Source organism: Manis javanica, chromosome 3 (genome assembly GCF_040802235.1).
Source record: "Manis javanica isolate MJ-LG chromosome 3, MJ_LKY, whole genome shotgun sequence".
NCBI classification, from domain to species: domain Eukaryota; kingdom Metazoa; phylum Chordata; class Mammalia; order Pholidota; family Manidae; genus Manis; species Manis javanica.
The window spans coordinates 194,763,297-194,789,955 of record NC_133158.1 but is presented as its reverse complement, the minus strand read 5'-3'; the positions used below and the strand labels follow the sequence as shown (position 1 = coordinate 194,789,955).

Sequence of the window (26,659 nt, the reverse complement as noted above, 5' to 3'; positions counted from 1 at the left end):
AGCTGGACTTATTCTGAGTATTAATTTAGTGAAGTAACACACGCAAAATATTTAGAACAGTCTGGTAATTAATAAGCATTTAATACATGTCAGTATAATTGCAACACCAGAGCATACCAATTTATATTTCTGACAACAGAGCACCCATCTCTAGGCTCTTGCCTATACTTGGGGGTCATTCTTTATAATCTTGTCTAATGTGATAGTCCCTGTCCCCAAAAATATCCCATTGTTTTGCTTGCATTTGATTGTAGCAGTACTGAAAACACTTTCTTACTTTAACTATTTGCACTCTCATACTTAACTTTCTTATTATTTTTCTAATTTTTTGTGTCATAATTGTTTAAAGATCTTCCCTCTCAACATATTAAAATATTTACATTTACCTATATTTTTGCTAGTATTTACAAGTTTCTTCCCTTCCTTCCTTCGTTTCTTCCTTCTTTTCTTTCCTTCCTTCCGTTTAAGAAGTTAATCCTTTTTAGGATTCTTTTTTGATGTATGGTTTCTTTGAAGGGAGAGGGGAAGATGGCTTGGTTCTTAGTAATGGTACCACTGTGGGGAAGAACAAAAGGCGCGATGGGCATATCAGATCCCTTTGGGGGAGTTGGCCCAAGCTGCCCCACTCCCTTACCCCTCCCCACTCTGGGCACTTGGAGGTGGGGGCAGGGGGCAGGAAGAAGCAGGTGTGGTTAATAAAGCTACCTAGTTGACAAAAGGCACCGGCAGGTTGTATCGTGGGCCTGTGGCAGGTAGGGCATGGGCCAGGGGCTCCTTGGTGGCCAGGCGTGGCCGCTACTGCTTTGCCTTCGCTCTCTGGGCCTTGGTTTTGGCCTGGGAGGTGCAGGGCATGGTCACACGGATGGTGCCCAGGTACTGGGCATTGTACTGCACCTTTCTCAGGGTGCCCTACTCCATCACACACACCCCAACCCCCAAACTTCTTCCAGTTTTCAGGGCATCCCTCACGGCCTGCTCGGAATCTGGCTGGCGCAGGTATCCTCATGGAAACTTACACCTCGGCCCTTGCAGCTGCGGGTACAGGGCCCCCAGGGCCATTCGGCACACTCGCTCCATGGGCAGACCTCCTTCACTTTGTCTTTTTGTCCACCACGGAGGTGAGCTCCAACCGGCAGAGGAAGGCGAGGAGGAGGAAGCCTCAATTCTGTGTCTTGTTCGCTGGCCTGCTCTGCTCCTTTACCGCCACCCTGGGCCTGCACTGCTAGCCAGTTGGCCCGATATCAGCTACTGAATAATCCATGGTTTTCACCACTGACTGAGAACAACTATTTTTATCATATCCAAATTTTTTTTTCCAGACATCATATAATATTCCTTTAACCTGTTCATTCCTTTTGCCCACACTGTATTGTTTATATTTCTGGTGTAGGTCAAATATTCCCTATTTTTATTTTTCAGAATTTTCTTAGATAATCATACATATTTATTCTTCTGAATAAGAATCAGAATTATTTTGAAAGATTTTCAACAAACCTGCATTGGATTTTGATTGGGATTAATGTGGAGGAAATGGATGTACTTCAATATTGAGTTTTCCCATTTATTTACCCATAGACATGAAACATGTCCCGATTTCTTCTTAAAGTGTCATACATTTTTAAATCCTTGCTAATAACTGTAGTTGATTAACAAGTTCTGATACATGTGTGCCCTTTTAGTTTATAGTAAACTAGAAACTAAGTTAATCAATATGTGAATTCCTTTATTGGTACAAGGTAGTTGTTAGGGACTGAATGTTTGTGTTAGCCTCCAAAGTCATGTGCTGAAGTCCTAACTCCCAGTGTGATGGGATTTGCAGGTGGAGCTTTTAGGAGGTAATTAGGGTTGGATGGGTTCATCAAAGTGGGCCCTCGTGATGGGCTTAGTGCTCTTATAAGGAGAGGCACCAGAGTTTCCCCCCTTCCCCCAGAGGAAGTCCTGTGAGCTACATACAGCAAGAGAGTGACTGCCACCCAAGGTGAGTCCTTGCCAGAAACTGATGGTGCTGGCTCCTTGACCTCAGACCTGCCTCTAGAACTGTGAGAAAATAAATATCTGTTGTTTAACCCACTCAGTCATTGATGTTTTGCTATGGCAGCCTGAAAAGGCTACTTAAGTAGTATGTATACTAGTCTTGCCCAGACTCTGGGTTATTCTCAGCTTCCCAAGTTCATCACAGGCCAAGGAAGTAGAATTGAAACACCTAATGTGGTGACTGAAAGGGCTACTTTGTGATGACTATTTATTTTGCTGAATTGCTTTGCATCATCAATTCTGGAAAATGGAACTTTCTGAAACACTTTATTCCCTCACTCAAAATGAAAATAAATTTTCAATTCTACAGATAAATTGTATATTTCTAGAAACACTGGATTCTCTATTTTACTGCATAGAATAATGCCAATGAGAAAATTACCATTGATGTTTAGTGAACACAATATTAACACTTCAGCATATTTGGAACTAGTAACATTGGAGGCACCCCTTTGGGGGCCCCTTCTGAGTTTGTTAATGCATTCCATTGCAAACTTCTTTCATCCTCAAAACAGGTTGAAATGAAGTGTCAGTCTCATTTTATGGATGGTACAAACTGAGATTCAGAGAAATAAAATATCTTTTGGAAGGTAGCATAGAAGTAGGACTAGATTTAATTTATTTCATTCAATTACTCACTGGGTGCCCCCAACGTGGGCCTTTCTCTCTTATGTTGGAAGGATCTTCTCTCAGCAACTGGGGTAGCTTCTTGGCTTCCTTATGCCATGCTGTACTTATCTAAGGCAGCTTTTCATGCTCCCAAAGATCCAGCCCACCCCTGGACTCTGAACCTGTGGGCGGATGAGTGGCCGTCTCTCCTAAGGGACAAACCTTTCTCTGTCAGTCTCTACTGAGTAACTACTAGGCCAGCCATTGGAAAAGGCTTTTTTTGATATCTGAGGTGCTTGGTTACAAAGCTCATCTTCAACTCTCCTTTTCCTAAGTCCCCCCACCCACCCAATTATTCTGTTTGGTATATAGTAAAAGGGAGGTTTGACATTTGATCTTAAGTCCAAATGACAGGCAGGCAACATGAAGGCCTCACAAGCCTTGATTTACTCATTGTCTTACTTTATCCTGAATCAAACCTTTCACTAGTGAAATAAAACAATGTCTGCAATTCAGTATAGGATCTGTTGCTTTATGAAGTAGAAAAAGCAAGAACAACGTTGAAATGGTAGGAATTTATGAGTCAGGCACAATTAAAATAATGCCACATTTAACTGGAAAATAGGTGAACTGTAAGTCAAGTTCTTTTTTGAAAAGACAAGTGATATTTAGTCCCAACTTTGTATTAACTGTGTATGGAGAAGATAAATCAGGAGTGAGGTATGCAGTGGTGACTGTCTGTTCTAGGAAAAGTGAGTTTTTAAAATTTTTGTTCTGAAAATTATTTAAATCCCAATGCACAGAAGAGTGCACAATCTCAACAACTTCAAGTTTATCTTTGAAATTAAATCTGGAGGCATCTCTTTTTTATTCTTTATAGAAGTGTTGTCTTTTTCTTTATAGAAGTGTTACCTTTAGATTTATTATGCTCCAGAGGTAAAATATGGATCATATCAAATAAACAGAAAAAGAGTTGGTACTTTCAGCACTTTAGAAATACTAAAGATGTCTTAAATATTTTCATTAGAACTCCACTGGAACCTCTGTGTTAGAGTGGTACAGAATTACTAAATCAGAAGGCCCAGTAACAGTTTTTCTCAGGAGAGATCTTGTGTATAGAACTATTGGCATAGATCTAGCATGTTCTCTGAAGTACTTGGCCCTGGAGCCTCTAAACTCAAGGGGGGAAAAAATAATAGAGTATAGAATTATGTGGTATATAGATAGAGGAACATAGGACTAGGTTTCAGGGAACTATGAGTTTTCATTTTGGCTCTGAAATTTTAACCAAATCATCTTTCCAGATTTTAATTTCCTCATCTGTACAAATGGAGATAATAATTCTTGTGTCACAGAATATCTGGAATGATTAAATTAAAAATACTTGATATCATGTGGTAAGAAGTGGAGAAAGAAAGAGAAAAAAATTTATTGAGGCCTCAATATATGCCAGGTTGTAGTTCCAGCTATGGTTCTTAAGAGAGATTAAGGTCTATGATTTAGGTTCATGATTCCACCACACTAAAATTTCAAATCAAATCATTAACAAAAATGCTTTTTATTAAATATAAGCAATCTATATTTCACTTTTAAAGAAACTTCCTTAATTTTAAAATATTTTTAAGGCTTATTATTACTAAATCTCAAAAGAAGAGCAAATCAACAGTAGAAAATAAAAATACTTTCCATAATATTTCCTTCCAAATGTGTATTTTATTGGCAGACTAATAATAATTCATAATAAAAATAATCTGTATAACATTTTACATTTTTTCAAAATACTCTTTAAAGGGGGGGTCCTAAATAAGCTAAATAAGCATAGCATTTAACATTTAACAACAGAAAAGTCTGACACATTGTTATATTTTTCTACTGTTTAAAGATTATTTTATGAAAGGAGAATAAATAATTTCATATATTACTGTAAACATATATCACTATAAAATACTTTGGAAATAAAATATCCTCAAACAGAAATTTAATCTAAAAGGTTAACCACTGTATTTGAAAAAAAAAAGGATTAAGTACATTAAAATATGCTAAAAGGACAGTTTTTCCTGAAAATAAAATACAGTAAAATCAAGAAAATAATTAAATACTACAGATTTAAAGTTTCAGTTGTTAAAATTAGAAAACTAAGAACTACATAAAATACTTCTTTTTAGTAACTACATATGTATATTTATATTTACTTTTTAAGAGTAATCTTGTTGAAATATAAATATCATAAAAGTTTAATAAATGTTTCAATAATGTATTTCTATTAAAAACACACATATACATACAAGTATTTAGGAAGAATCCGTATCATCTTCCAGTTGTAGATGACAAAAAAAGTCTGATAAGGTCATAGTCTTTCATTTGACCTTATGTAGAAATAACTTTAAAGTAGTGAGACATATGTTTTTCATCATTTTGAGATATTATTGGGTCAGATTTTATTTTCAGTAGTTTCCATGATTTCTTATTAGAAAGATTAGCTTGTTACAAGAAAAGTAACTTTAAATAAATCTAGTTAGAATATATGTCTTTATAAAAACAAACATCTAAGCAGTAGATATTTTGTTTCTTATATATAGGTAAATTAAAATATTCCAGAACACAATCTGAGCCTTAAAAAGAAGAAAATAGTAATCACCAAGTCAACCTGTACGAATCAAATAGCTAGAGAGTTTTTATTTTTTAACATATATGCCATATGTTTGAAGTACAAGTCCTCTGAAATACATTTTCTACTCCCTAAAATCTTGTTAAATTGAAATTCATACTTTTCATTTACTTACTCATTATTCAATCTACCTAGGGAACTTTGTTATTCAAACCAAAGACATTTTCAATTAAACCAAAAATTACTAGCTTTTCATTTTTTATCTTTAAGTGGTATTTTCTCTTTATATACCTTATATAGTAAAATACATTAGGAAAAGCTATTACTTTTCAGATGTACGTAAATAATTATTTAGATGATAAAGAGTTAACAAAAATTTCAAGGTCTGCTAAAGAATTATGAAGCCCATCATCGATATCTTGACTTCTAAGAAAAATTTTAAGAGTATCTAAAGCAGTTATTGCCTCACTTTTTGATGGTAAAGGGAGTTGGGCCCCTAGAGATCCACCATCATCTTCATCGTCAGAAGTATCAAACGCAGCTTCATCTGATTTACTCTCTGCGGTCCCCCCCGAATCTTCTTCACCTGGTGTCGTTTCGCAGGTCTCCAGATCATCATCCAGGGCAGCATAGCCCTCTATAGATAAACCTTCAGGAAATTCCACTCCGGCTGCCTGGGCGTGGGCAACCAAATCAAGACCAGGGTCTGTCTCCGTGTTTGTCTTGTCACTTTCGTCATTTTGAGATTTGAATCCTGCCTCTTCATAGCCCTTAACAATAGTCTCGGGTGTTACAGCTCTCCAGCAGAGGTGCAAAGCATCAACTGCATCTAGCAGGGAAAACGTAAATTCTTTGCTGCCTTCAACAGAACTTAAAAATTTCTTGACAAGACAATGTCGGTATTTTATTTTAAGGCTTTTAATAACACCTTGTTTCATTGCTATAAATTTGGAAGATAAACATGATGGAAAGAATGCTAACTCAATGGACTTCAGGTTCTTTACCTCTGGATGCGCAGGAAAAGAATCAACAAAAATCACCACTCGTCGTTGTTGGGCTTGAAATTTCTCATCAAGCTTCCGCATCCATTGTTCAAATACATCTGAGGTCATCCATGCCATTCTATTAGCTTCATAACATACAGGCAATGATTTTATACCTTTGAAACAATGTGGATTTCTGTTTTTTCCAATGATAAGCAAAGGAAGTTTCTCTGAGCCATCCATGTTGGCGCCGACTACCAGAGTTATTCTGTCTTTGCATAACTTTCCAATTGAGCATGTTTCTCCTTTAAATGCAAATGTATTTGTAGGTAACATTCTATAAAGCAGCCCAGTCTCTTTTATATTAAAAACATTTTTAGCATGATAATCGTTTAAATAATAAGGAAGTACGTTTTGGTGCCAGACAGCTGAAGGGTCTACTGGTGTTGTGGCTTCTACAGGCTGAGCTCTGAATACTAAACCATACCTGGATTTAAAGCGATCCAGCCAACCATTACTGCACTTAAAATCATTATGTCCCAGTTTCTGGGCAAAATCATTAGCTTTTAGACGCAACATTGGACCATTAACTGGTACATTTAGACACTGAGCAATTCGATACCACCTCATTAATGCCTCTTCCAGATCTGTGTAAAAAGCAGTTCTCAGTCTTTTTCTTTTTGGGTCAAATCTCAGAGATTCAAAGGCTTCTAGAACTTTGTCTTTATTTTTCATAATAGAAGACAATGAATTTTTCTTTATTCCATATTCAGCTGCAATCTCTGCTTTTTTCTTGCCACTTTCTACTGCATTTATGATGTCGATCTTTTCTTCAATGGATAGACTTTTCTTTTTCTTCACTGTTACAGGCGGAGTTGAGGCATCCACAGATGCTTCTGCCATCTCAACCAATGCTTACGTAGATATTTTGCCTCTTTCTGGTCTCCGTTTCTTTAATCAAATTTCTCTTTCAGCATGATACAACATTGCTGTTTTCTATCTCCATATATTAAAACTTGGTAAGTGTCTAATAGTCTTGTTCCTAAGAAAGTTTATGAGTAAATATACTTTTTCAAAGGTCACGAATAAAAAAAAATGTTATATGGCCAGAATATTTTAGAAAAGAAACTTCCTTCCCAGGACCTTGGGTAGCTCAGTTTATGGTTTATTCAGAGTTCCAGAAGTCAAGCTAAAATAGAAATCTCATTATGTCAAACCTGTTCAGTCCTGCTGATGTATTTTTGGAATTTCAATCCTTTAAGATGATCCATTTTATCCATGTGCTCATTCGACCTCCTATTAATTCTCCACAGAAGGCCTCAGAGATAAGAAGAAAAAGCATTCAGTAATTTTCATGCAAATTGTTACCCTCTAATTTCCAAATCTCCTCAAGGTGAAGAAGAAATGGTAGAATTATTCTAGGTCTTGATGGTATATCTTCTTTCTCTTGAAAATATATATTTAAAAAAGGCAATTTCAGCAATATGTCAATTGAATATCAAAAAGAATATTTATGTTAATTAATAAAGCTTTTAATAATAATGAAAATAATGGGAACATGTTTCTGAAAATACAATAACCAAACCTCCCAGAAGAAATGCTTACCTCTTAGATGGCCTCTCTGTAAAAAGCTCTCTAGCTCTGCTGTGCGCATTTGAATTCTCAATTGCCTTTAAATGCTTTGTAATATATACTTCTGAAATAAATCAGACAAATTTAATCTGTTTTGAAAATGTGGCGTTACCAAAATTACAGAACTAAAAATGATGCTGGATAGATTGTTGGTGGCTATTTTTTACACGAAGTCACAGGCTGTCCCTTTTGACCTCTCTAAAAGAAAAACATAGACAGTAGTCACAAGGTTCAACTTTTAATAGCACATAAGGGACAGCGTCTCCTTTATAAGAGTCTGGCAGAAAACGCTTCATTAAAAATCAGATTAAGTGATTCCACTACAAAGTTTAAAAATCTAAATCTTATTCTATCTAAACGTTTACAAACCTAGTAACTTTTGTATCAATTTGACACATTAGTAAGATTCACAGAGGCCAGAAATACTTGACCAAATGCATAGCTATAAAAAATTTATTAAGAGGATATAATGCAGAAAAAGACCCAGACTAAGAGTACAAAGGACAGTGACCACAGGTCTTAGCCTCTTAGGACCTTCACTTCCTTATCTGTAAAATAAAGGGCTTATCATAGGGTAAAAATGTGGGCTTTGGCGCCAGACACACCGGAATTGACAAGTGACTCTGCCATTTAGTACGTATATGATCCTGGGTAGTTCACTTAACCACTGGACGCCTCAGCTTCCGTATCTGTAAAACTGGGGTAACTACAGCACTTTGCTCATAGGGTTATTTATTGCACGTTCAGTGAGATTCAGTGAAAGAATGTCAAGCACTTAGCACAGTATTAGCACCCTACAAAGTGTTCAATAAATGTTTGGTAATGATCCCCTCATTATTGTCTTCTTTCTAATGTCTCTTTGACCATGTCAATCTATAAAGTTCAGAGATTTTTATGAAATCGTACTTGCAAACAGAAGCAAGAATCTCACCTTAAATATGTACTGAAAGCAGACCTCTTCTTCAGGCAAACAGTACTGTGAGAACAGTCACAAGGCCCCTGATGCACTCAACCCTACCTTCACAGGTAGTAACTCCCTTCCCAGAACCTACCGGCTTTGGGCTGACTGCAGGCCAAGGTAACAAGCTAATTTTTATGGCTAGATATTACTGCTGGCTGAGACAGTGTAGCCACTCCATCCCTCTTGTTCTCTGTTTTCCCAGGTTTCAAGATGTCACATGCATTGTTTTGCACAAAATTATTTGACAAAACTTTTTGTCAAAATTCCTCTGCCTTTATTGTTCAAATCAAATAAGTAATTTTTATCATAGGAATTACAACCAGTAAAGGATTGTTGTTGTTGTTGTTGTTATTGAAAAAATCTTAATAATTAAAATAGCCCAGCGCTTTAGTTTCTAAACTGCTTTACTTCCTGTATTCCAAACAATTCAGGAGGAAAGTAAAAGTGAATTTCAAAGCTCAGGCAGCTTATAAGTGGTTGGGTGTAGTCCAGAATCCAAGCTTTCTAATGTTGTCTACCCTTCTTTTCGCTTTATCACAGTGCCCTTGAGTCACACTGGTGTGGCCTCCTGTGATAACACTTACACATTCTATGCCACCAGCAGCATTTTCAATGCCTATCCAAACCTAACCCCCACAAAAAGCAAAATCAGGCCTCCATAGAAAAATAGGCCATTATGAATTCTGCGAACACAAAAGAGCAACCATATCCAACCATTAGAGAGGGTTAACCTTTCTAAGTAAATAAAATTTCACCGTTCAACTAAAAAAATCTTGCTCATACATGGCACTGCTCAGTACATTTCTGCACTTTTCTGTATATCTACAATTATTTCAAACAAAATATTTAAAAATACCTTGCTCTTACTAGGAAGATTCCAACCTTCAGAACCTGAGGTAGAAAGAACCAATTTTTTAAGAAATAACAAAAGCAAGCAAACTTACTCCCCAAAAGGAAAAGGAAACCTGCCCTTTTTTTTCTTTCATCCTTTCCTTTCTTCTTCTCTTCTTTTTCTCTCCTGCTTTATTTGTTAGAAACAAACCCTATCATCTCAAATAACAGGGATTATAGAAAAAGTATATCCTTGAGTTTCCTCCTTTATCCAATCCCAAATAAAGCGATATAATATACATGTCCAGAGATTACTGATTATCTTGATCAAATTGAAAATAGTGATATGTTTATCTCAGAATATACACATTTTTTTCCTGAGAATTAACAGTATATATTTCCTCCTAAAACAGTAGTTAAATCTACAATTTTATATGGTAAGATACAACATAAGTTATTCCTCAGACAACCACATTTCTAATGCCAAACCAAGCAAACTAGACTTTTTCCCTAGATAAGAGTAAGGCACCAAAACTAACTCATCAACGAAGCCAACATTTTTCATTCTCCCATAGCATAACATCTGAGATTTTTTTTAAGGGAATAATGGCATATTTCTCATTCTCTAAATTAAGCTCATTTATCATTCTACTCTTTAATAAGAGGTGTGTGCAAACCTCTCCACAGCCCGCTGGCGGATGGGCCCTAAGCCTCAGAGCTGGGGTCCCACAGAGAAGACTCTGAGGCTGTCTCTGTCTCAGCGCTTTAGTTTCTAAACTGCTTTACTTCCTGTATTCCAAACAATTCAGGAGGAAGGTAAAAGTGAATTTCAAAGCTCATGCAGCTATAAGTGGTTGGGTGTAGTCCGGAATCCAAGCTTTCTAATGTTGTCTACCCTTCTTTTTGCTATATCACAGTGTCCTTGAGTCACACTGGTGTGGCCTCCTGTGATAACAGTTACTCATTATATGCCACCAGTAGAAATACTGTAGTTACATGTTAGGTACTATTTCTCTGTGTCAACAATAAACCTAATTCCATTTGTCAGAAATAAGCCCTAAAGAATCCACCTACACTGTTGGTGGGAATACAAATTGGTGCAACCATTGTGGAAAGCAGTGTGGAGGTTCCTCAAAAAACTGAAAACAGAAATAGCATTTGACCAAGTAATTCCACTCCTAGGAATTTACCCAAAAAAAACAAGATCCCTGATTCGAAAGACATATGCACCCTATGTTTACCATTGCACTATTTGCAACCAAGATATGGAAGCACCTAAGTGTTCATCAATAGATGAATGGATATAGAAGATGTGGTACATGGATATTATTGTGTATATGGATATTATTCAGCCATAAAAAGAAAAGTCCTCCCATTTGCAACAACATGGATGGATTTAGAAGGTATTATGTTCAGTGAAATAAGCCGGATGGAGAAAGACAAATACCAAATGATTTTATTTATGTGTGGAGTATAAAAACAAAGCAAAACAGAAGGAACAAAACAGCAGTAGACTCATAGACACCGAGAAGGGACTAGTGATTACTTGGGGGCGGGAGGGGAAAGGGGATAAAGTGGCTCAATAATTTGCAATCATATTATAAGTTGGTCACAGGGATGGTAGTACAGCATGGAAAACACAGTTAATGACTCTTTAACATCTTACTACATTAATAGATAGTGACCGCACTACAGAGGGTGAGGATTTAATAATATGGGTAACTGCTGAACCACTGTGTTGTACATTTGAAACCAACAGAAGATCATGTATCAATGATACTTTAATTTAAAAAAATGAAACCCTAAAGAATAAGAAACAGACTTACCAGTTGAACTCCAAATAAAGAAAACAATGGTCAATCCTTCTGATAGGAATAGAAATGTAAATCTTCTTTCAAAACAGGAGATATGTTTTTTTTTCTTGTTTTTACCTATCAGAATGGCAGTATCTAGTGTCTGCCAGGATGTGGTAACATAGGTTGTTAGGAAGCACATAAATTGATACAAAGCCTAAAAAAGCAAATTAGCAATATGAGACAAAAACCTGAAAAATGTGCATAGCTTTTATCCAGCAAATCCTTACCTAGGATTTTTACCCCCAAAGAATAATTATAGATGTAAAAATAATGTAGCTTACAAATGTATTCTTTTTTCATTGCTTCATTTGGTGGCTTAAATCTGAACCCATTTATGATCTTACAGTTCTATAGGTCAGAAGTCCAGGTGGGCTCAACTGGGCCCTCTGCTTAGGGTCTGACAAGGCACAAATCAAGATGTTAGTCAGATTGGGCTCTTCTCTGGAGGCTCTGGAGAAGAATATGCTTCCAAGCTCATTCAGGTTATTCTCTCTCAGAATTCAACTCCTTGTGCTTATAGGACTGAGGTCCCTGATTTTTTTTTTGTTGGTTGTTAGCAGAAACTCCAACAGCTCCAGCTCCTAGAGCCCTTCCTTGGGTCCTCAACAGTGGCCCACTTTATTTCAGCAACAAAGAACCTTCTTCATGCCAAATCTCTCTCACACTTTGAATATCTCTGACCTCTCTGCTGTCACCAGACGGGAATCTCTGATCTTAAAAGCCTCGTGTAATCAGTTTAGGTTCACCCAGATTATCTCCCCTTTGATTAACTTGAAGTCAACAGGTGAGTGACTTTAATTACATCTGTAAAATCTGCTTGGCATGTAATGCAACATAGTCATGGGAATGAGATCCTATCATGTTCAGTGGGGAGGGAATTATACTTAGAATTGGAATTTATCTTAGAATTCTACTACACAAGAATATCCCTCAGGTTGTTTTATAATTACAGACAGAACTGCAACTAACCGGAATGTGTAACAAAAAGGATTATGTAAATAACTAAGGAATATATATGCTAAAATACAACTGAGACTCTCAAGGAGAATATTTAATGATATGAGGAAAATTCTGTAATATTTTAAGTGAAAAAAGCAAAGCCCAAAACTGTATGACAACAAATACAACATACACTGAAAGTTACAGGAGAGCAGAGGCTCATGGCTATTCCTACAGATCTCAGTGCCCAGCAAACAGTAGGTTCCCCAAAACAATGGGGTAAATAAATGAAGAAAATATATGCACAGAAAAAAAAGACACTGACCAAAATGATGAATGTTAATGCCAGGTAATAAAATTATGGAAAAGTTTAGTTTTTGGTTCCATGTGGTTAAAACAATTTCTACTCTTACGTTCTACTCATTCTACTATTCATGGGCTTCTTAAATGCCCCATTAATCAGTATCCTCTAATGAAGGGTTTGTTTCTAGAGTTACACTATGGAATCAGTAACTAATCCATGAAAAGGGAGTAACATCCTCCATGAAAAGGGAGCTATTGATAAAGAATGAGGAAATTATTGCGACATTACCAGAATTCCCCTAGAAAACATCAGAAGGTAACACCTTTTTCTCTTGAGGAAATAATATTGATAAACAGTATACAGCATTCAACATCTAAAGCAAAGAGAAAAGATTGCCTGCACATTTAATTCAGCCAGAAAGGAATAATAACAATATCCTTTAACCTGTTGCTTCCTTTACTTCCTGGTCAATAAATGAAAGATAGGCTGCCAGAGTTCTCACAAGCCAAGTGGATAAATGGTACCCGATTTTCCAAAAGCTGAATAATATCCAATAGCAGTACAAAGGTAACTCAGTAAATAATCTCCCTGTCATAATTATATATGGCAGGCAACTATTTCCTTTTTTCTTACCTTTCCAAGTACAGATGCCAACTAAAAAGTAATCTTTATCCTTCCTAAAGAGAATGAGCAGGCCGACTTCCCCAAGCTCTGGGGCAAAGATAAAAAGAAAGGAAAAGAAGAAGAAAGGAAGGGGAGAGGGGGAGAGGGAAGGAAGAAAGAGGGAAAAATATCTCCATCTAAGCAGAGTTAGATTTCAAGTAAGACATTTCAGTTAGTATGAAACACTTTCCCGCATCCAAAGAATACTGGCTACTGCTTCCTTTTTCCCAAAGAAAGGACATAGAATTTCACTGTTTCCCATCAACAGCTGAAGTGGATTCCAATGTTTTCTTTGAGCCAACCTACATTCTAATTTCCCTTAGAGAAGCAGAAATCATGGGAAGATTAATCTTGCATATAGCCTTGCACAGCACAACAGTGTGTATGAGGACTAATCATGCACAGTACAAAAACCTAACATTCATTAAATGCACCTTCAACAAGCAGAAGTTAGCATTAGTGCAAAGTGGCTCCAAATCCATCAGAATCTCTATCAAAACCAGTAGCTGCCAAGGACACTATCCAGCTAAGGACAAATAATTAAAGTAAGTGTCCACCTTTCTAATAAAAGAAACACCTCTGCATCTGACAGTTTAATAGTTGAACAAACTTTAATGAAGCTAAAGTTCTCCAAACTCAAGAGACAGCTAGCAGGAATACTTAAAGCCTCAGCCCTCTCAGTTAAATACACATCATGCAAGCAACACTGAGAACTGCCATGCACCTCTTCCTTGTCACCCTCCTGAAACTCTAACACTTTTACTTAGCTACTAAGGTCCTTTCTGTTCCTATACAATAAGATCAGTAATTTTTCTAGATTGAGATCCTTTCCTTATAATTGAGAAGACTAACATGAACAGAAAAATCCACAGCAAACTACAGAACTGAAGTTACAGTTTGAGTGAATTGGCACATATATTTGCTCTTTTCTTTTGTTCAGGACAGAGCCATTTAAGATAAGGGCCCTTTATTTTTTGACATTTTAAAAATTATGGGTATCATTAATGTACAATCGCATAAGCAACATTGTGGTTACTAGATTCCCCCCATTATCAAGTCCCCACCACATACCCCATTAGTCACTATCCATCTGCATAGTAAGATGCTGTAGAGTCACTATTTGTCTTCTCTGTGCTACACTGCCTTTCCCATGCCCCCCCTACATTACATGTGCTAATCATAATGCCCCTTAATACCCTATCCTTCCCTTCCCACCCATCCTGCCCAGTCCTTTTCCCTTTGGTGACTGTTAGTCCATTCTTGGGTTCTGTGAGTCTGCTGCTGTTTTGTTCCTTCAGTTTTTGCTTTGTTGCTAACCTCCACAGATAAGTGAAATCATTTGGTACTTGTCTTTCTCCACCTGGCCTATTTCACTGAGCATAATACCCTCTAGCTCCATCCATGTTGTTGCAAATGGTAGGATTTGTTTTCTTGTGGCTGAATAATATTCTATTGTGTATATGTACCATGTTTTCTTAAGGGCCCTTTATACACAGATTTATGTTATGGGATTTCAGTACTGTTTTTGTCAGAGGAGATGTTATGGAGAGCTCAGGCAATAAATATTGTTATTTACTTTTGAAACATTTGTGTTGTCATGGGTTTTTATTATTCTGGGATATGGAGACGGTATTTGTACAGGGATATACCATTCACTATACTGAAACAGCCTAAAAATTTGTAGAGGCAAGAGTTCTGCCTTTAGGCACATAGTTATTAAAAATGTCTTGTCAACTTATATGACAAGTAAAAGCGTGTGAGAAGTAGGATCTAAAGAAACGTAAATCCCACGAGGTGCGCTGTTACCCTTCTCATTTCTACAAGAGAAATGGAGGTAAAAATGAGCATCCAAGACTGTCAAAGGAAAAGCAGTCTAAAACCTTGAAGGGAGATGTGTGTGGATGGAGCAACTGTACATAGTGTATGTAAATGAGCTTCGGGGATGTCAAGCACCACTGGAGTCCTAACGTTCCTTCCATTCAGTGCTGGGGATAGGGAGAGTATCCAAAGTACAGGTTGGGGCCTCAGCTTAGGAAACTACAAGGGCTCTGAGATAAGAAGTTGTTCAGCGATTTCTGTAGACAGGGCAGCAATCTACTTAGGAAGTAACGGGGCAAGCAGGAAAGCATAAATTAGTCATCTGGATAAAGAAAGAGGCGCAGGAAATAAAAGTAATAAGGATCAACTGTGAGCCGAGCAGAAAGTAGTGACAACGAGCAAGAACTCAGGGCTGCCGGGCGTGGGAATCTGGTCTTCCTGAAGCGGGTGGGCGTGAGTGACTGTACAGACCCGGAGTGGGGGCTCAGCAGGCTGTGGGAAAGCGAGGGTGAGGCCCTCGCATCCCATCTACTCCTTTACCCCATATTCCCTCCGTCTTATAGCCCCCCACGGGGCTGAAACAACCTTCTAAGTGCTCTCACGCAGCTGAGAAAGAAGCTTTGGCTCTCCTGTAATATGCGTGACGGTGAGCTATATCCACCTCCACCCTCCCTTCACCAGCTCACCGTCTGTTGGGGACGCCTAACGCGTGAGGCTGGGGTGTGTGGATAAGAAAGAAGGGCTGCTGAGGGCTGCTGGAGACCTCCTGCTACTCAAGACCAGGCCCGCGCGCCCTTCTGCAAGCTCCCAGCTCTGTCAGGTGCATCTGGACCCCCGCACACACCCCTCTTAGGATCCAGCCGCAGCCACAATATTACCCGGGCAACGGCACACGCGGAGTCCCGGATGTGGTTGCTAGGGCCGCAGCGGGAGGGGCGGGGCCAGACTCCTGGAGAGGGGCGGAGGGGGCCTCCAGGGAAGCGTGCTGGCACCATCGAGATGCGGCCGGGCCGAGCCAGATTGAGGGAGAGAGGGGCCGTCCAGGGCCAGGACTACCCTACTTCCGGTCTCCTCACTTCCGGCTCCGCTGCTCTCGGCGCTGGTCCCGCAGGCTGGGTGGAGAGGCCGGCGGCCTCTGTGTCCTCGTCGGTTGGTCAGTGTGAGGCTGTGACAGCTGCAGCTGCTCCCCGCCCCCGAGGATCCGAGGTGCGTGGGGGGAGGGGAGGAAGGAAAAGGCCCAGGACGCGTTTCCGCTAACTTCTTGCCAGCGTTGAGGCGATTCCAGAGAGCAGCTGCAGGGATAGTCTTCGACGTGAGAGCTGCCGGGTCCCCCGCAGACAGGTGAGGGCGGAGCTGCCCCCCCGCCGGGAAGGAGGCGGGAGGAGGCCGCTGGTCTGCGGTGGTTGGCAGGGGCGGGCACCGTGCTTCTGGGGTTTGCCATTCCGGACTTTCACAGGGCACGTCTATCCTTCACCTGTGCCATAGGCGCCCAAGTACTCGGTCTTCGGTTTCTGCCCCTAAGTTCCTGCTGTCGTCCGAGTGTGCCACTGAAACAGACTGATGAAGGAGGACTGGCCCTTCCAGGGCAGCACCCTCTCAGCTTGCATGCATTGGGTGGGAAAGGGGTTGCAGTATCCAGGTCTTTCTCGACTAATTCTCGGAGTGGGCCACCTTCAGGTTTGGTGTCCAGCCTTTATTTCTCTCCTTTCCCTGCATCCCCCATTTCCGCTCTCCTGCAGTGAGAGCGGGGATAGTGATAGCCCCTCCGAGAGGCTCCTCGGGCAGTGGTGCAGGGAGGAGGAGCCTTAATTGCCTGTGAAATGTCCCAAGTCTGACTGTGCTTGTGAGGACGTCCCGGGAATGCTGGAGTTTGGGAAGGAAGTTGTGCTGTCGTCTTCTGATTCGTTCCTCTTCGCAGAGTTACTACTGTTTCCGTGTCTAGAAAAAGGAAAGGGTTTTTGTTCTTTTAAAGAACAGTTTCTAGACCCTTTTTCCTTCTCCTTTATTTTCTTATTACTTCCTTTGTTTTGTTCTTATCTTTCTCTTGAGCCCTTTGATCTAAAAAAAGTTTGTGGTTTACATTTCCTGCAGATCCTTCAGCCACCCCGTTAGGATTTCTTTTCCCCTCCCTTCGTTTTCTCCTAGATTATGTAATTTCTTTACTCCGGTTCTTATTCGATAAGGAAAAATGGCAGATTTGGAGGGCTTTTCATAAATGTGTAGCTTTCATCTGCCAGGGTGTGTTTACGGTTACCATTTAATTCACTTCATTGGCATGGAAATTGCACCAGAATTGGTTACGTTAAATCGGTCCTGTGCTAAAGCTGCAGAAATTGGCCATTTCACTTCTGCTATATCAGTGACTACAACTGTATCTTAGTATATGTCTTACTTCTGTATTGTTTCAATTCCACGTTTCTTCCATTTGTCCTGTGTTTTTTTTGTTTTCCTTGCTCAGCGTGACCAACACATTCTCCCAACCATCACGTTTAACATTCATTATCTGAGAAAATAGAGAATATGTCTAATTTTATTTTCTGAATTAAAATCTCTGCCTCAGTTACTTTCATTCCTTTTCATATTGATAAATTAATTTGCCTCAATCCTCGTTTATGCTTTGGGATCCATGGTCTAGTGGTCGGTGACTTTCAGGGGGTCTTCCTTATCCCCACCCCTGAAATTATGTGCAAAGTTTTGTTTTAGTGCATCCCCCACCCCCAGGAGAATGTCCGTTCTTAACAAATTCTCAAAGGAGATATATAACCTCCAGATAGATTAAAAACCACTCCTCAGACAGTGTCTTGTTGAAGCTAATGAAAACATAGTTTGTGGAGCTGTTATTTTTTTCAATAGCTTGTTTTGGAAGAATAGAATGCAGAGATTCTAGCTATATACTGAAATCTCGTTTAACTACTTCAAAACTTCAGTGTTTCTAAATTCCTTCCTAGTTCAAAGAAGGAAGGAAGACTGTCTACTTATTTATTTCCTGATCTGTGGTTTTGAGGTTTCTTTTTAGGGATAGCTATTTGTGGCCATTGCTGTGGAGATTCAGTGGATTTATAAATTAATGTGTTATTATTATTTAATATATATTAAATACCACCAACCTACTAGGTACAGCTCAGAGTAAAAAATTTAAATTTTGGTTGTATTTTTTTTTCATTTTCTTGTTTCTTACCTGAGGCATCTACTTTGGGCCCTCCCTTTGCTACGAAGGTCATGTGAGGTGTTTCAGTGGCTGGTCCCTGAGCTCTGGATGCGTTGCTGCTTATCTTGATAGTAGGTATGATGATTGTTCTCCTTGGTGAGCAACAGTGTCCTTCCAAATTTAACATAAGTCTTTAGAGAGTGCATGTTTGAACTTACTGATTTGGTTGTGAAGTGTTTATTGATCTAGGTTTGAAGTTCTAAATGTTTGACACTTGTTTCATAGAATGTTAGAAGTTGAAGAGACCTGTACAGCTCATCATAGCCTGTATGGTGTAAATCAGTTACTTCTGCTCACAAAATAAAGTGATTTTCCTTCTGTCTGGCATCCTCACTTAGGGGAGCAGGAAGCATAAATTTATAAAGAATAGATTATGCTAAATTATAAGGTGATGACAAAGTCAGAAGGTAGATTATATCTAACACCATAACAACAATTAACATTTGTTTGCTTAGTGTGTGCCAGGTATTATGCTAAGTGCTTTGCTTGACTATCTCATCTACTCCTTATGATGTGTCTAAAACCTCATTTTTATGGATGAAGAGACTGAAACTAAATGATTAACTGATGCTGAAGTAATCTGCTCAGAATTACACTGGCGTAGTCAGGGTTGAAACCAGGTTGCTAGACTCCAGACTGTGAGCTCTTAACTACTCTAGATAGCCATATTTCCTTCACATCTTTGTTGGCATGAGCTGGGGTTTCCCACCTGATTTTCTGTCAGACCTTAAGAAGAGAAGATCTTTTCCTTGATTAATCTTCAGTGGATGAACACCTGGTTAAATGTCATACCAAGAAGAATGACAGAAAAAAACTAATTTGGAAGAGGCCTGTGGAGTGTTATTTGATAGTTTTCCCATGTGGATGGATATAAATTTTGTTGATCTGGTGTAGTGTATGTGTGTGTGTGTGTTATGACATAAAAGGAGTGGAAAATGTGAAAAAAGGTTTTAAATAATAACTTGGCATTGTAAGAGCCTGGAGACATAAATGCATTCCAGAATTCAGGATGGAGGAATGAGTAAATTCAACAGGGAATTTAAGATTATAATGGCTATGCATGAAAAGCTAAAAATTTATGTATAAACTGGGAAGAGTAGTTCCACATAATGTGGAACATGATGACTTAGGGACCATGACAATCTAAAGGTCAGATATGCACCAACGTTAGTTTTAGAATGCATGAAAAAGACTATAAAACAAAATAATCTGAAAATAATCTTGTTACCTTTGGTCTCTACTAATTTAAGGTAGTCACGGAAGCCACTGAATAACTCACGCTATTGAATAGCTCTCATCAATTCTTTACAAGACAAAAGTATATATTCTCTCTTTCTCTTTCCTTTATTCCTTTTCTTTTTCCTCTTCCCACCATATTACCCTCTCCTCCATTACTTCTAAACTTTTGTCAGGATGGTCATAGGCAGCAGTTGCTGAAAATTGCTGAAATCTTTTCTGAAAATATGGCAGTATCTTGCCATATTCTCACCTAAGAGTTTTCATTTTGTTGCTTTTTTGTGTATTTATGGTAGCATTGGATTAGCAATTCCCTGATGGTCACACTGGTCCTCTTTCATCCTTTGGGGGAGGACCAAAAAAGTACAATGCACTGTCTTCAGAACAGGATCTTAGGAATATCAGTTGGTGGTGAGACCTAAATCCCCCAGGCAGAGGAGTGAGTTGGCCAACTCCAGTTTCTGCTGGCATGAGAGTGTTTTAGAGCAAGGTTTCCAGGCTCTCTTCTGCATCATGGCACACTCACAAAATTATGATATTTGTATGGCAGATTATAACCAGCCCCTCCCTGGCTCCCTGAAGGCTTAGAGGGTCAGGAAGAAGAGGGTCCTTATATCAGGACATCTGTAACCCCTTCTTGGCACACTGATTGGAAAGAAGAGTATGTTATTTGTCGTTTAGTGCTTTTTGTTTATTTAGCATATAAAAATTTACAAAGCACTTTCATATATTCTTATTTGTATGTCAGGCATGTCAAGTGGGTAAAGTAGATAACATTATCATGTTAGGAATTAAGAAATTGAGACCTTAGATAAAGTGCTTTGTGTAGGGTCACACACCTGATAAAAGATGAATCAGGAATTAAATCCCCAGTGGAAAGAGTCCCTGAGGGTTAAGCCAATGAATGGCATGTAGCTTCCAGGATGGCTGGGATCCTCCCTGTTTTCTTTCAGAGTGCTACCTTCAGCATCTTAGGCCAGTGCCAGGCACACAGAAGTTCATAATTGTTGTCATTTATTGAGTGCTACTCCTGCTAGGCATTACGTTTTATAGATGTTATCTGTGTATTAGGTAGTACTCTATTTTCTATTAACAAATGAAGAACATGTATAGAAACGAAAAGTAATTAGTCCAGAGTCACCCAGGTAGTAAAAGGAGAATCAAAAGACTCATGACCAAAGGGGCTTGACTCCCGAGCTTGTTCTCTTTTCTCAACAGCGACTGAAGGGTCTCATGACTTTATGGGAAAGTGTTTGGGTTCCAGTTAAGGTGTGTGACATTGGTGGCAGAGGTTTGTGCTAATGGTGGTAAAAGGAAAGTTAGTGGACTATTGTTTATTTTTGGCAGTTTTGAGTCAGAGTTCTAGAGATGATGGCTGTGTAACAAGATTTCCAAGATGTTTGGGTTGTGGCTGTGGGGTTGAAGAGAAAATGTGATTAAAACTCAAAAAGAGAGTAACTGGGGCCATTGGTGTTAGTTAGTTCTAGCAAAAGGTTGAAAATGTAGATCCTCTTCATATATGACTAAATGTTAATTGTGGATTATTAAAAGTAGGTTTACAGATTATCTTTATTTTCCTCTCTGTATTGCCTAATTTTTATATATAGCATATTAATTTTAAAATTAAAATTTTAATTATATAACTAATATATATTCTTAAATAATTGGCATATGGAATGAAAGTTTCTACTTCTCTAATCTCTATGTACCCTTCCCACCCCACCCCACCCCCGCCTTAAATTAATTCACAAGGAAGTTGTTGGGGATTAGACAAAATATATGAGGAAGCTAAAAATGGACTAATACCATAGCCACTAGCCACATGTGGCTGTTTAAATTAAACAAGATAAAAATTCAGTTCCTCAGTCACACCAGTCACATTTCAAGTGCAAAGTAGCCATATGTGGCTAGTGGCTACTTTATTGGGTAGGTATTGAATATTTCCAACTACATTGGCCAGCCCTGCTGAACCTTTAACATACTATTCAGTTAGTGATGTAATTATTATACTATTGACCCATGATTTTAAAAATCTTTGTGCTCCTCATGGTGCCTAGCAACTTTTGTTTTAGCTGATGAAATATTATTGGAATGTTTCTCTCAGTTTTTTGTCTTAACTAAAACCAAATGGTCAAAGTCCTTAACATTTTTCTTGATATTTGGGGATTATAATTATAGTTAACTGCTTTTGTAGGATAAACATGTCAGCTTTTCTAAGGGCATGGATGTTTTCTATGTCCTCTGAGCTCTAGACCTGAATATCTTGCTTTTTGATATATATACCTATCTTGAATATATTAAAGATATCTGAAATACAGTATGTTTAAACTGATTCCCCCTCACTCCCAGCCCCTTTCGCAAATATTGATTCTTACTTTGTTCCTCATTTCAGTAAATGACTCCATTATCTTTCCAGTTGTAAAATCCAGAAAACTAGGTGTGATCCTTAATAACTCCCTCTCCCTGATATATCCAGACTGTCAACAAGTTTTATTAATATTACTTTCTAAAATGTCTCTTGAATCTATCTACTTTTCCCATTTCCACTACCACCACTTCAGCTTGTTACCATCATCTTGCCTGAAGTTTCTATAATAACCTCCATTCTTAGTCTACCCACTTCTATTTTGGCCCCTCTCTGTTTTTCCATCCTGAAGTCACAGTGATTTATTTTGAAACATACATCTGACTGTCACTCTCTGCTCCTCTTACCCAGTCTTTTTATGGCTTCCATAGCTTCTAGGTTAAAAATAAAACTCTTTAACATCACTGAGCCCCCTCCAGCCTCATCTTTTCCCATGTTCTGCATAACTATCCAGTCATCCATGCTGGCCTCCTTCAGTCCTTTGAATTGCCTTGCCCTTGGCCATTGCAAGACCTTTGCAGACATGCTTGTCTTCCTGTCTGGGCTACTCTTTCTTTACATTCACTCGATTTGTTAGCTCCTAGCCATCCGTCACACCTCAACTGAAGTTTTGCTTCCTTAGGGAATACTCTATAACCTCCTAGATTAGGTAGTAACATCAGACATTTACCACAGTTGTGATTTACATTTACTTGCATGATTATATAATTGTCTTTTCCATTGTCTCCAAACTCCACGAAGACAGGAACCACATCTTACTTTTTTTTTTTTTTGGCTCATTATTGATTCCCTAGGACCTAGCTCAGTGCCTGACAACTAAATATGGATTGAACTTCCAAGTTGGTGGTATTAAAGATTTCATTTTGTAATAATGGTATTTTGAATATGAACATTTATAAAGGTAGTAATTAAAATAGTAGTAGTTGACAGTTACACTATTTAAGTTCATGAAAACAAATTATTTTAACATTTATATGAATAGTAATTACTGAAAGTAATTATTGTAAAATAAAATACAGTATTCTTAGATTGTTTTATAATATACTCTTATTTTAGAATAGTTTCAGATTTACAGAATTACTGCAAAGAGTATAGATTCCTGTATACCCCATGTCCAGTTTCCCATTACTAACATACTACATCAATATGGCACATTTATCACAATTCATGGAGCAGTTAGTATTATGAACTAACATGTTCAGATTACCTCAGGTTTCTCCTAATGTTCTTTTCCTATTCTAGGACCCAATGTAGGTTGCTATGATACATTTGGTTGCCACGGGTCCTCTTGGTGTTAACAGTTTCTCAGGCTCTTTGTTTTTGATGACAAGTTGATAGTTGTGAGAATTACTGGTCAGGTATTTTGTAGACTGTCCCTCAGTTGGGATTTATCTGATGCTTTTCTCATGGGTAAACTCGGCGAAGTATTTTTGGGTGAAAGACCACAGGGGTAAAGTACCATTCTCGTTATATCATATCAAGGGTAATTGCTATCAGTAGTATGCTGTACCCTTGTTAATGTTGACCTTTATCACCAGGTTTGAGAAAGAGTTTGTTAGGTTTATGCTCTGTGAAGTTACTTCTCTCCACCTCCCTTCACATTTTGTGCTTTTAAGAAGGTCACTAGGTGAAGGGCACAGTTAAGAAGTTGGGAGTTATGTACCACTGCCTGAAAATGGCATGTGTGCAAAAATTTTTTTATTCAGCAAGAGAGATTTGCCTTGAACCCCAGTTTAATAATTTATTCAGTCATTTATATCAGTATTGATTCATCAATATTCATTTTATACTTTGAGTTATAATCCAGTGCTACTTTATTTTGTTGCTCAAATTATTCCAGCTTTGGCCATTGGAAGCTCTTTCAGTTGTTTCCTATATTCCTTTCACATATTCCCATCATTGTGAGTTCATTTTTTGTTTTAGTACTTTCTTAATTTCTGGCACTGCAAGACACTCCACACCCATCTTATGTATTTCCTGCCCCAGTCTTAGAATCGGCCATTTCTGAGGAGCACTGGTTCCCTTTATTGAGGAATGGTATTAGAAACCAAGATCTGGGCACTAAGTGTGCTCATTATTGCTGGGGTTGCTTCTAGGAAACATACACTAACTCATTTGTATACATATATTTTATAAATATTTTTGTATGTAAATTAAGCTATATGGTTACAATATTAACCCTGAGCTTTTTTCCATTAAAAAAGTTACCTATAAATATTAAAAGGTTTATTTTATATGGTTTTGGGAATTTTGTAACAGAATTAAAGTAACTTTCCAATACTCTTGGTCCTTGGTTGGCTTCACTGCTCATGTTCAGGAACTCAGCTAGCCATCTATGAAGAATGAGGCCACAGTATACTGAATAATTCAGAGTTTATTTATAGCTAGTTTTCTTTTCAAGGAGTAATTTAGTTTTGAGTGTCTTATCATTTTACTTCTCATTGGTTTCTCTGTAACCCAATCTGAATGGGGAAAATAAAAAGACTCCTCCAAACAGTTAATTTTGTTACTTAGTTAAAAGGTGGAAATTATGATGGGGATGGGAATAGTTAAATATTTGTTAGGTTGACTTTTAGATTGCTTACCATTACCACATATAATTGAGAATTAACTGTATTTTGTCAGAGCTTCCTATTTTGATTTATCTGTCTGATGTGTTCATCTTAATAAGCAACTTGAACATAATTTATCACTATCTAATGGATTTATTGGCATCTAGCTGAATAGGTTTTACAGATACCAGATAGTTGTTGACATAAAGACAGCAGCACAATATAAATTATCCTTTATTATTTCTTTTTATTTGGTCATTCTACTTTTGAAAGGAAATGTAATGTACTTTGAACATACTGTGTGATAAACTATTTTCAGTTCACTATGATTTGCTTTGGATGGTAGGGAAAAGAATTCTTTCCCTATGCTAAGAAAGCTACCATCATAAAAAGTATTTTAGATTGTTTTGACTAAAACAGAAAGCTTCTGTATTTTGGACAGTAGTTTTTAACTCTTAAACATATGTAGTTATGTATGTATCACTCTGTATTTTAACTCTTTCTTATTATAAACAAGTTAGTATATCAAATTACCAAATTTTAAACAGTCTTAACTGTTCTCTTCATATTTATCCTGAGTGAGGAAAAGTAGATATATTCCTATAGATTACATCAAGAATGAAAGAAACAGAGCCACTTTCTTTAATCTTTATCCCAGTAACCAGTCTCTTGATATCAAAGATCACAGTCTAAAGAAACAGTAAATTCAGATCAAAGCAAGTCCAAGTTTTACTACTTCTTGTCCTCATTTTTCTGTATTTAACTCCTTAGCATTGTCCTCGACTCACCAAACAGAGCTGCTTGGTACTATATATTATAATTATTTATAGTTCTCTTGTTTTTTTACTAAAGGACTCCTATAAAGAATAACTCTTCAAATGTTCAAATTTTTATCATAAAAATTAAAAAAAAAATTTAGAAGACTTATGTGTATTGTTTTATTCAAGTGAATCTTGCTTCAGATTCCATATTATATTCTGGTAAACAGAGTGTAAATTTTCATTCTAGTATGTGCTGTGTTTATCCTGTTTATGTCTGGCCTGTTTATTTCTGCCTTCCTGTACCTTGCTAATGCATTTTAGACCCCCCTGTGGTTGTGAGTACCTTAGTTTAAAAAACTCATGTTTTGATTTCTGTTCAACAGCACTCACTCGTTCAGTCTTAGATACTTTAGTATTAGCCTTCTGAGTCTTTCTTTAACCCCTTGGAATCATGGAGACTGTAAATGCAGTTTTTTCTTTTCTGGTAGTCGTGGAGTGTTTCGTTTCCTGTTATCTTCCAGGATCCTGGCAAATCTAGTACCTCTTACCCTCTCTTTTCCTGGGTCCTAGGAAGACCCTAAATGCATTTAGGAGTTACAGGGTCTAGAATCTCCTTCATGTTAAAGTTCTTACATAATTTCCCTCTGGATGGATCTAGTCCATTCAGTTTATAGAAATTGAAATGTGATTTTGAAAATTAAAAAAACCAACCCCAAATAGTTAGGTAATTATAAACTTTAGGTTATATTATTTATGCATTTTTATAAGTACTAATTAATAATTAACTTTATAGGTGTTAATCCCACTCCTCTGATACCAAATGCAATGGTGTATTTTTTTCCTCCATATATATAAACAATAACAATACTATACACAGCAGTAATAATAGTATAACTCCAGGTTCCCGGAACCCAATCCAACTTGTGTACGTATGTGGGTGGAGGTCTTCTCACACATAGCACCAAGCAGTTGGTGGTCTTCTCACGCATAGCACCCTGCTGGTGTTGGAGAACTCAACTCAATTTGATGCTATCTGCCCAGAGACAGCACCAGAATCCCCAGGTTAAGGGCTCCATCCTACAATACCGCCCTCCACCTCAGACTCCAGACACCAGTCGCAAGCCCCAGGCAGTTAACCTGTGCTTCTGACCTACCAGCTACAGATGGTTTGAATAATTTTCCAGAAGGGCCTATAGAATTCAGGAAAACACATATACCAATTTAATAAAGGATACTGTAAAGGATACAAGTTAACAGCAAGATGAAGAGATATATGGAGCAAGGTTTCAAATAAAGGGG

The 26,659-nt window shown here is 38.0% G+C and overlaps 2 protein-coding genes and 1 pseudogene across 9 annotated transcripts in view; 1 reads left to right on the top strand and 2 right to left on the bottom strand.

The window, feature by feature from the left end:
• Positions 1-795: 795 nt before the first annotated feature.
• Positions 796-1,500, bottom strand: LOC118968546 (midkine pseudogene; annotated as a pseudogene).
• A 2,861-nt stretch (positions 1,501-4,361) lies between these two features.
• TIGD4 (tigger transposable element derived 4) lies at positions 4,362-16,147 on the bottom strand. Of its 3 annotated transcripts, none has more exons than XM_017673806.3 (2): positions 7,840-16,147; positions 4,362-7,680 (listed from the first exon to the last, which is right to left on the bottom strand). In XM_017673806.3, the coding sequence occupies exon 2, from the start codon at positions 7,135-7,137 to the stop codon at positions 5,599-5,601; it is 1,539 nt and encodes a 512-aa protein (XP_017529295.1). In that variant the 5' UTR covers positions 7,138-7,680; positions 7,840-16,147; the 3' UTR covers positions 4,362-5,598. The 3 variants fall into 3 exon arrangements, with proteins under 3 accessions (XP_017529295.1, XP_017529298.1, XP_017529297.1); XM_017673809.3 differs by having other exon boundaries at positions 4,362-7,552; XM_017673808.3 differs by having other exon boundaries at positions 4,362-7,930; positions 15,925-16,147.
• A 167-nt stretch (positions 16,148-16,314) lies between these two features.
• Positions 16,315-26,659, top strand: part of ARFIP1 (ARF interacting protein 1) — a 129,346-nt gene continuing 119,001 nt past the window's right edge. For 2 of the 6 annotated variants that reach the window (XM_017673815.3, XM_017673813.3), the window contains exon 1: positions 16,339-16,579. Coding sequence is in view for 1 of the 6 variants with exons in the window: in XM_073232570.1 (XP_073088671.1) it covers positions 16,799-16,915 (117 nt within the window). In the remaining 5 variants the exon portion in view is untranslated. Of the gene's footprint in view, positions 16,580-16,675; positions 16,916-26,659 lie in introns of those variants that run through there. The other 4 variants (XM_073232569.1, XM_017673811.3, XM_017673814.3 and 1 more) reach the window with 4 other exon arrangements.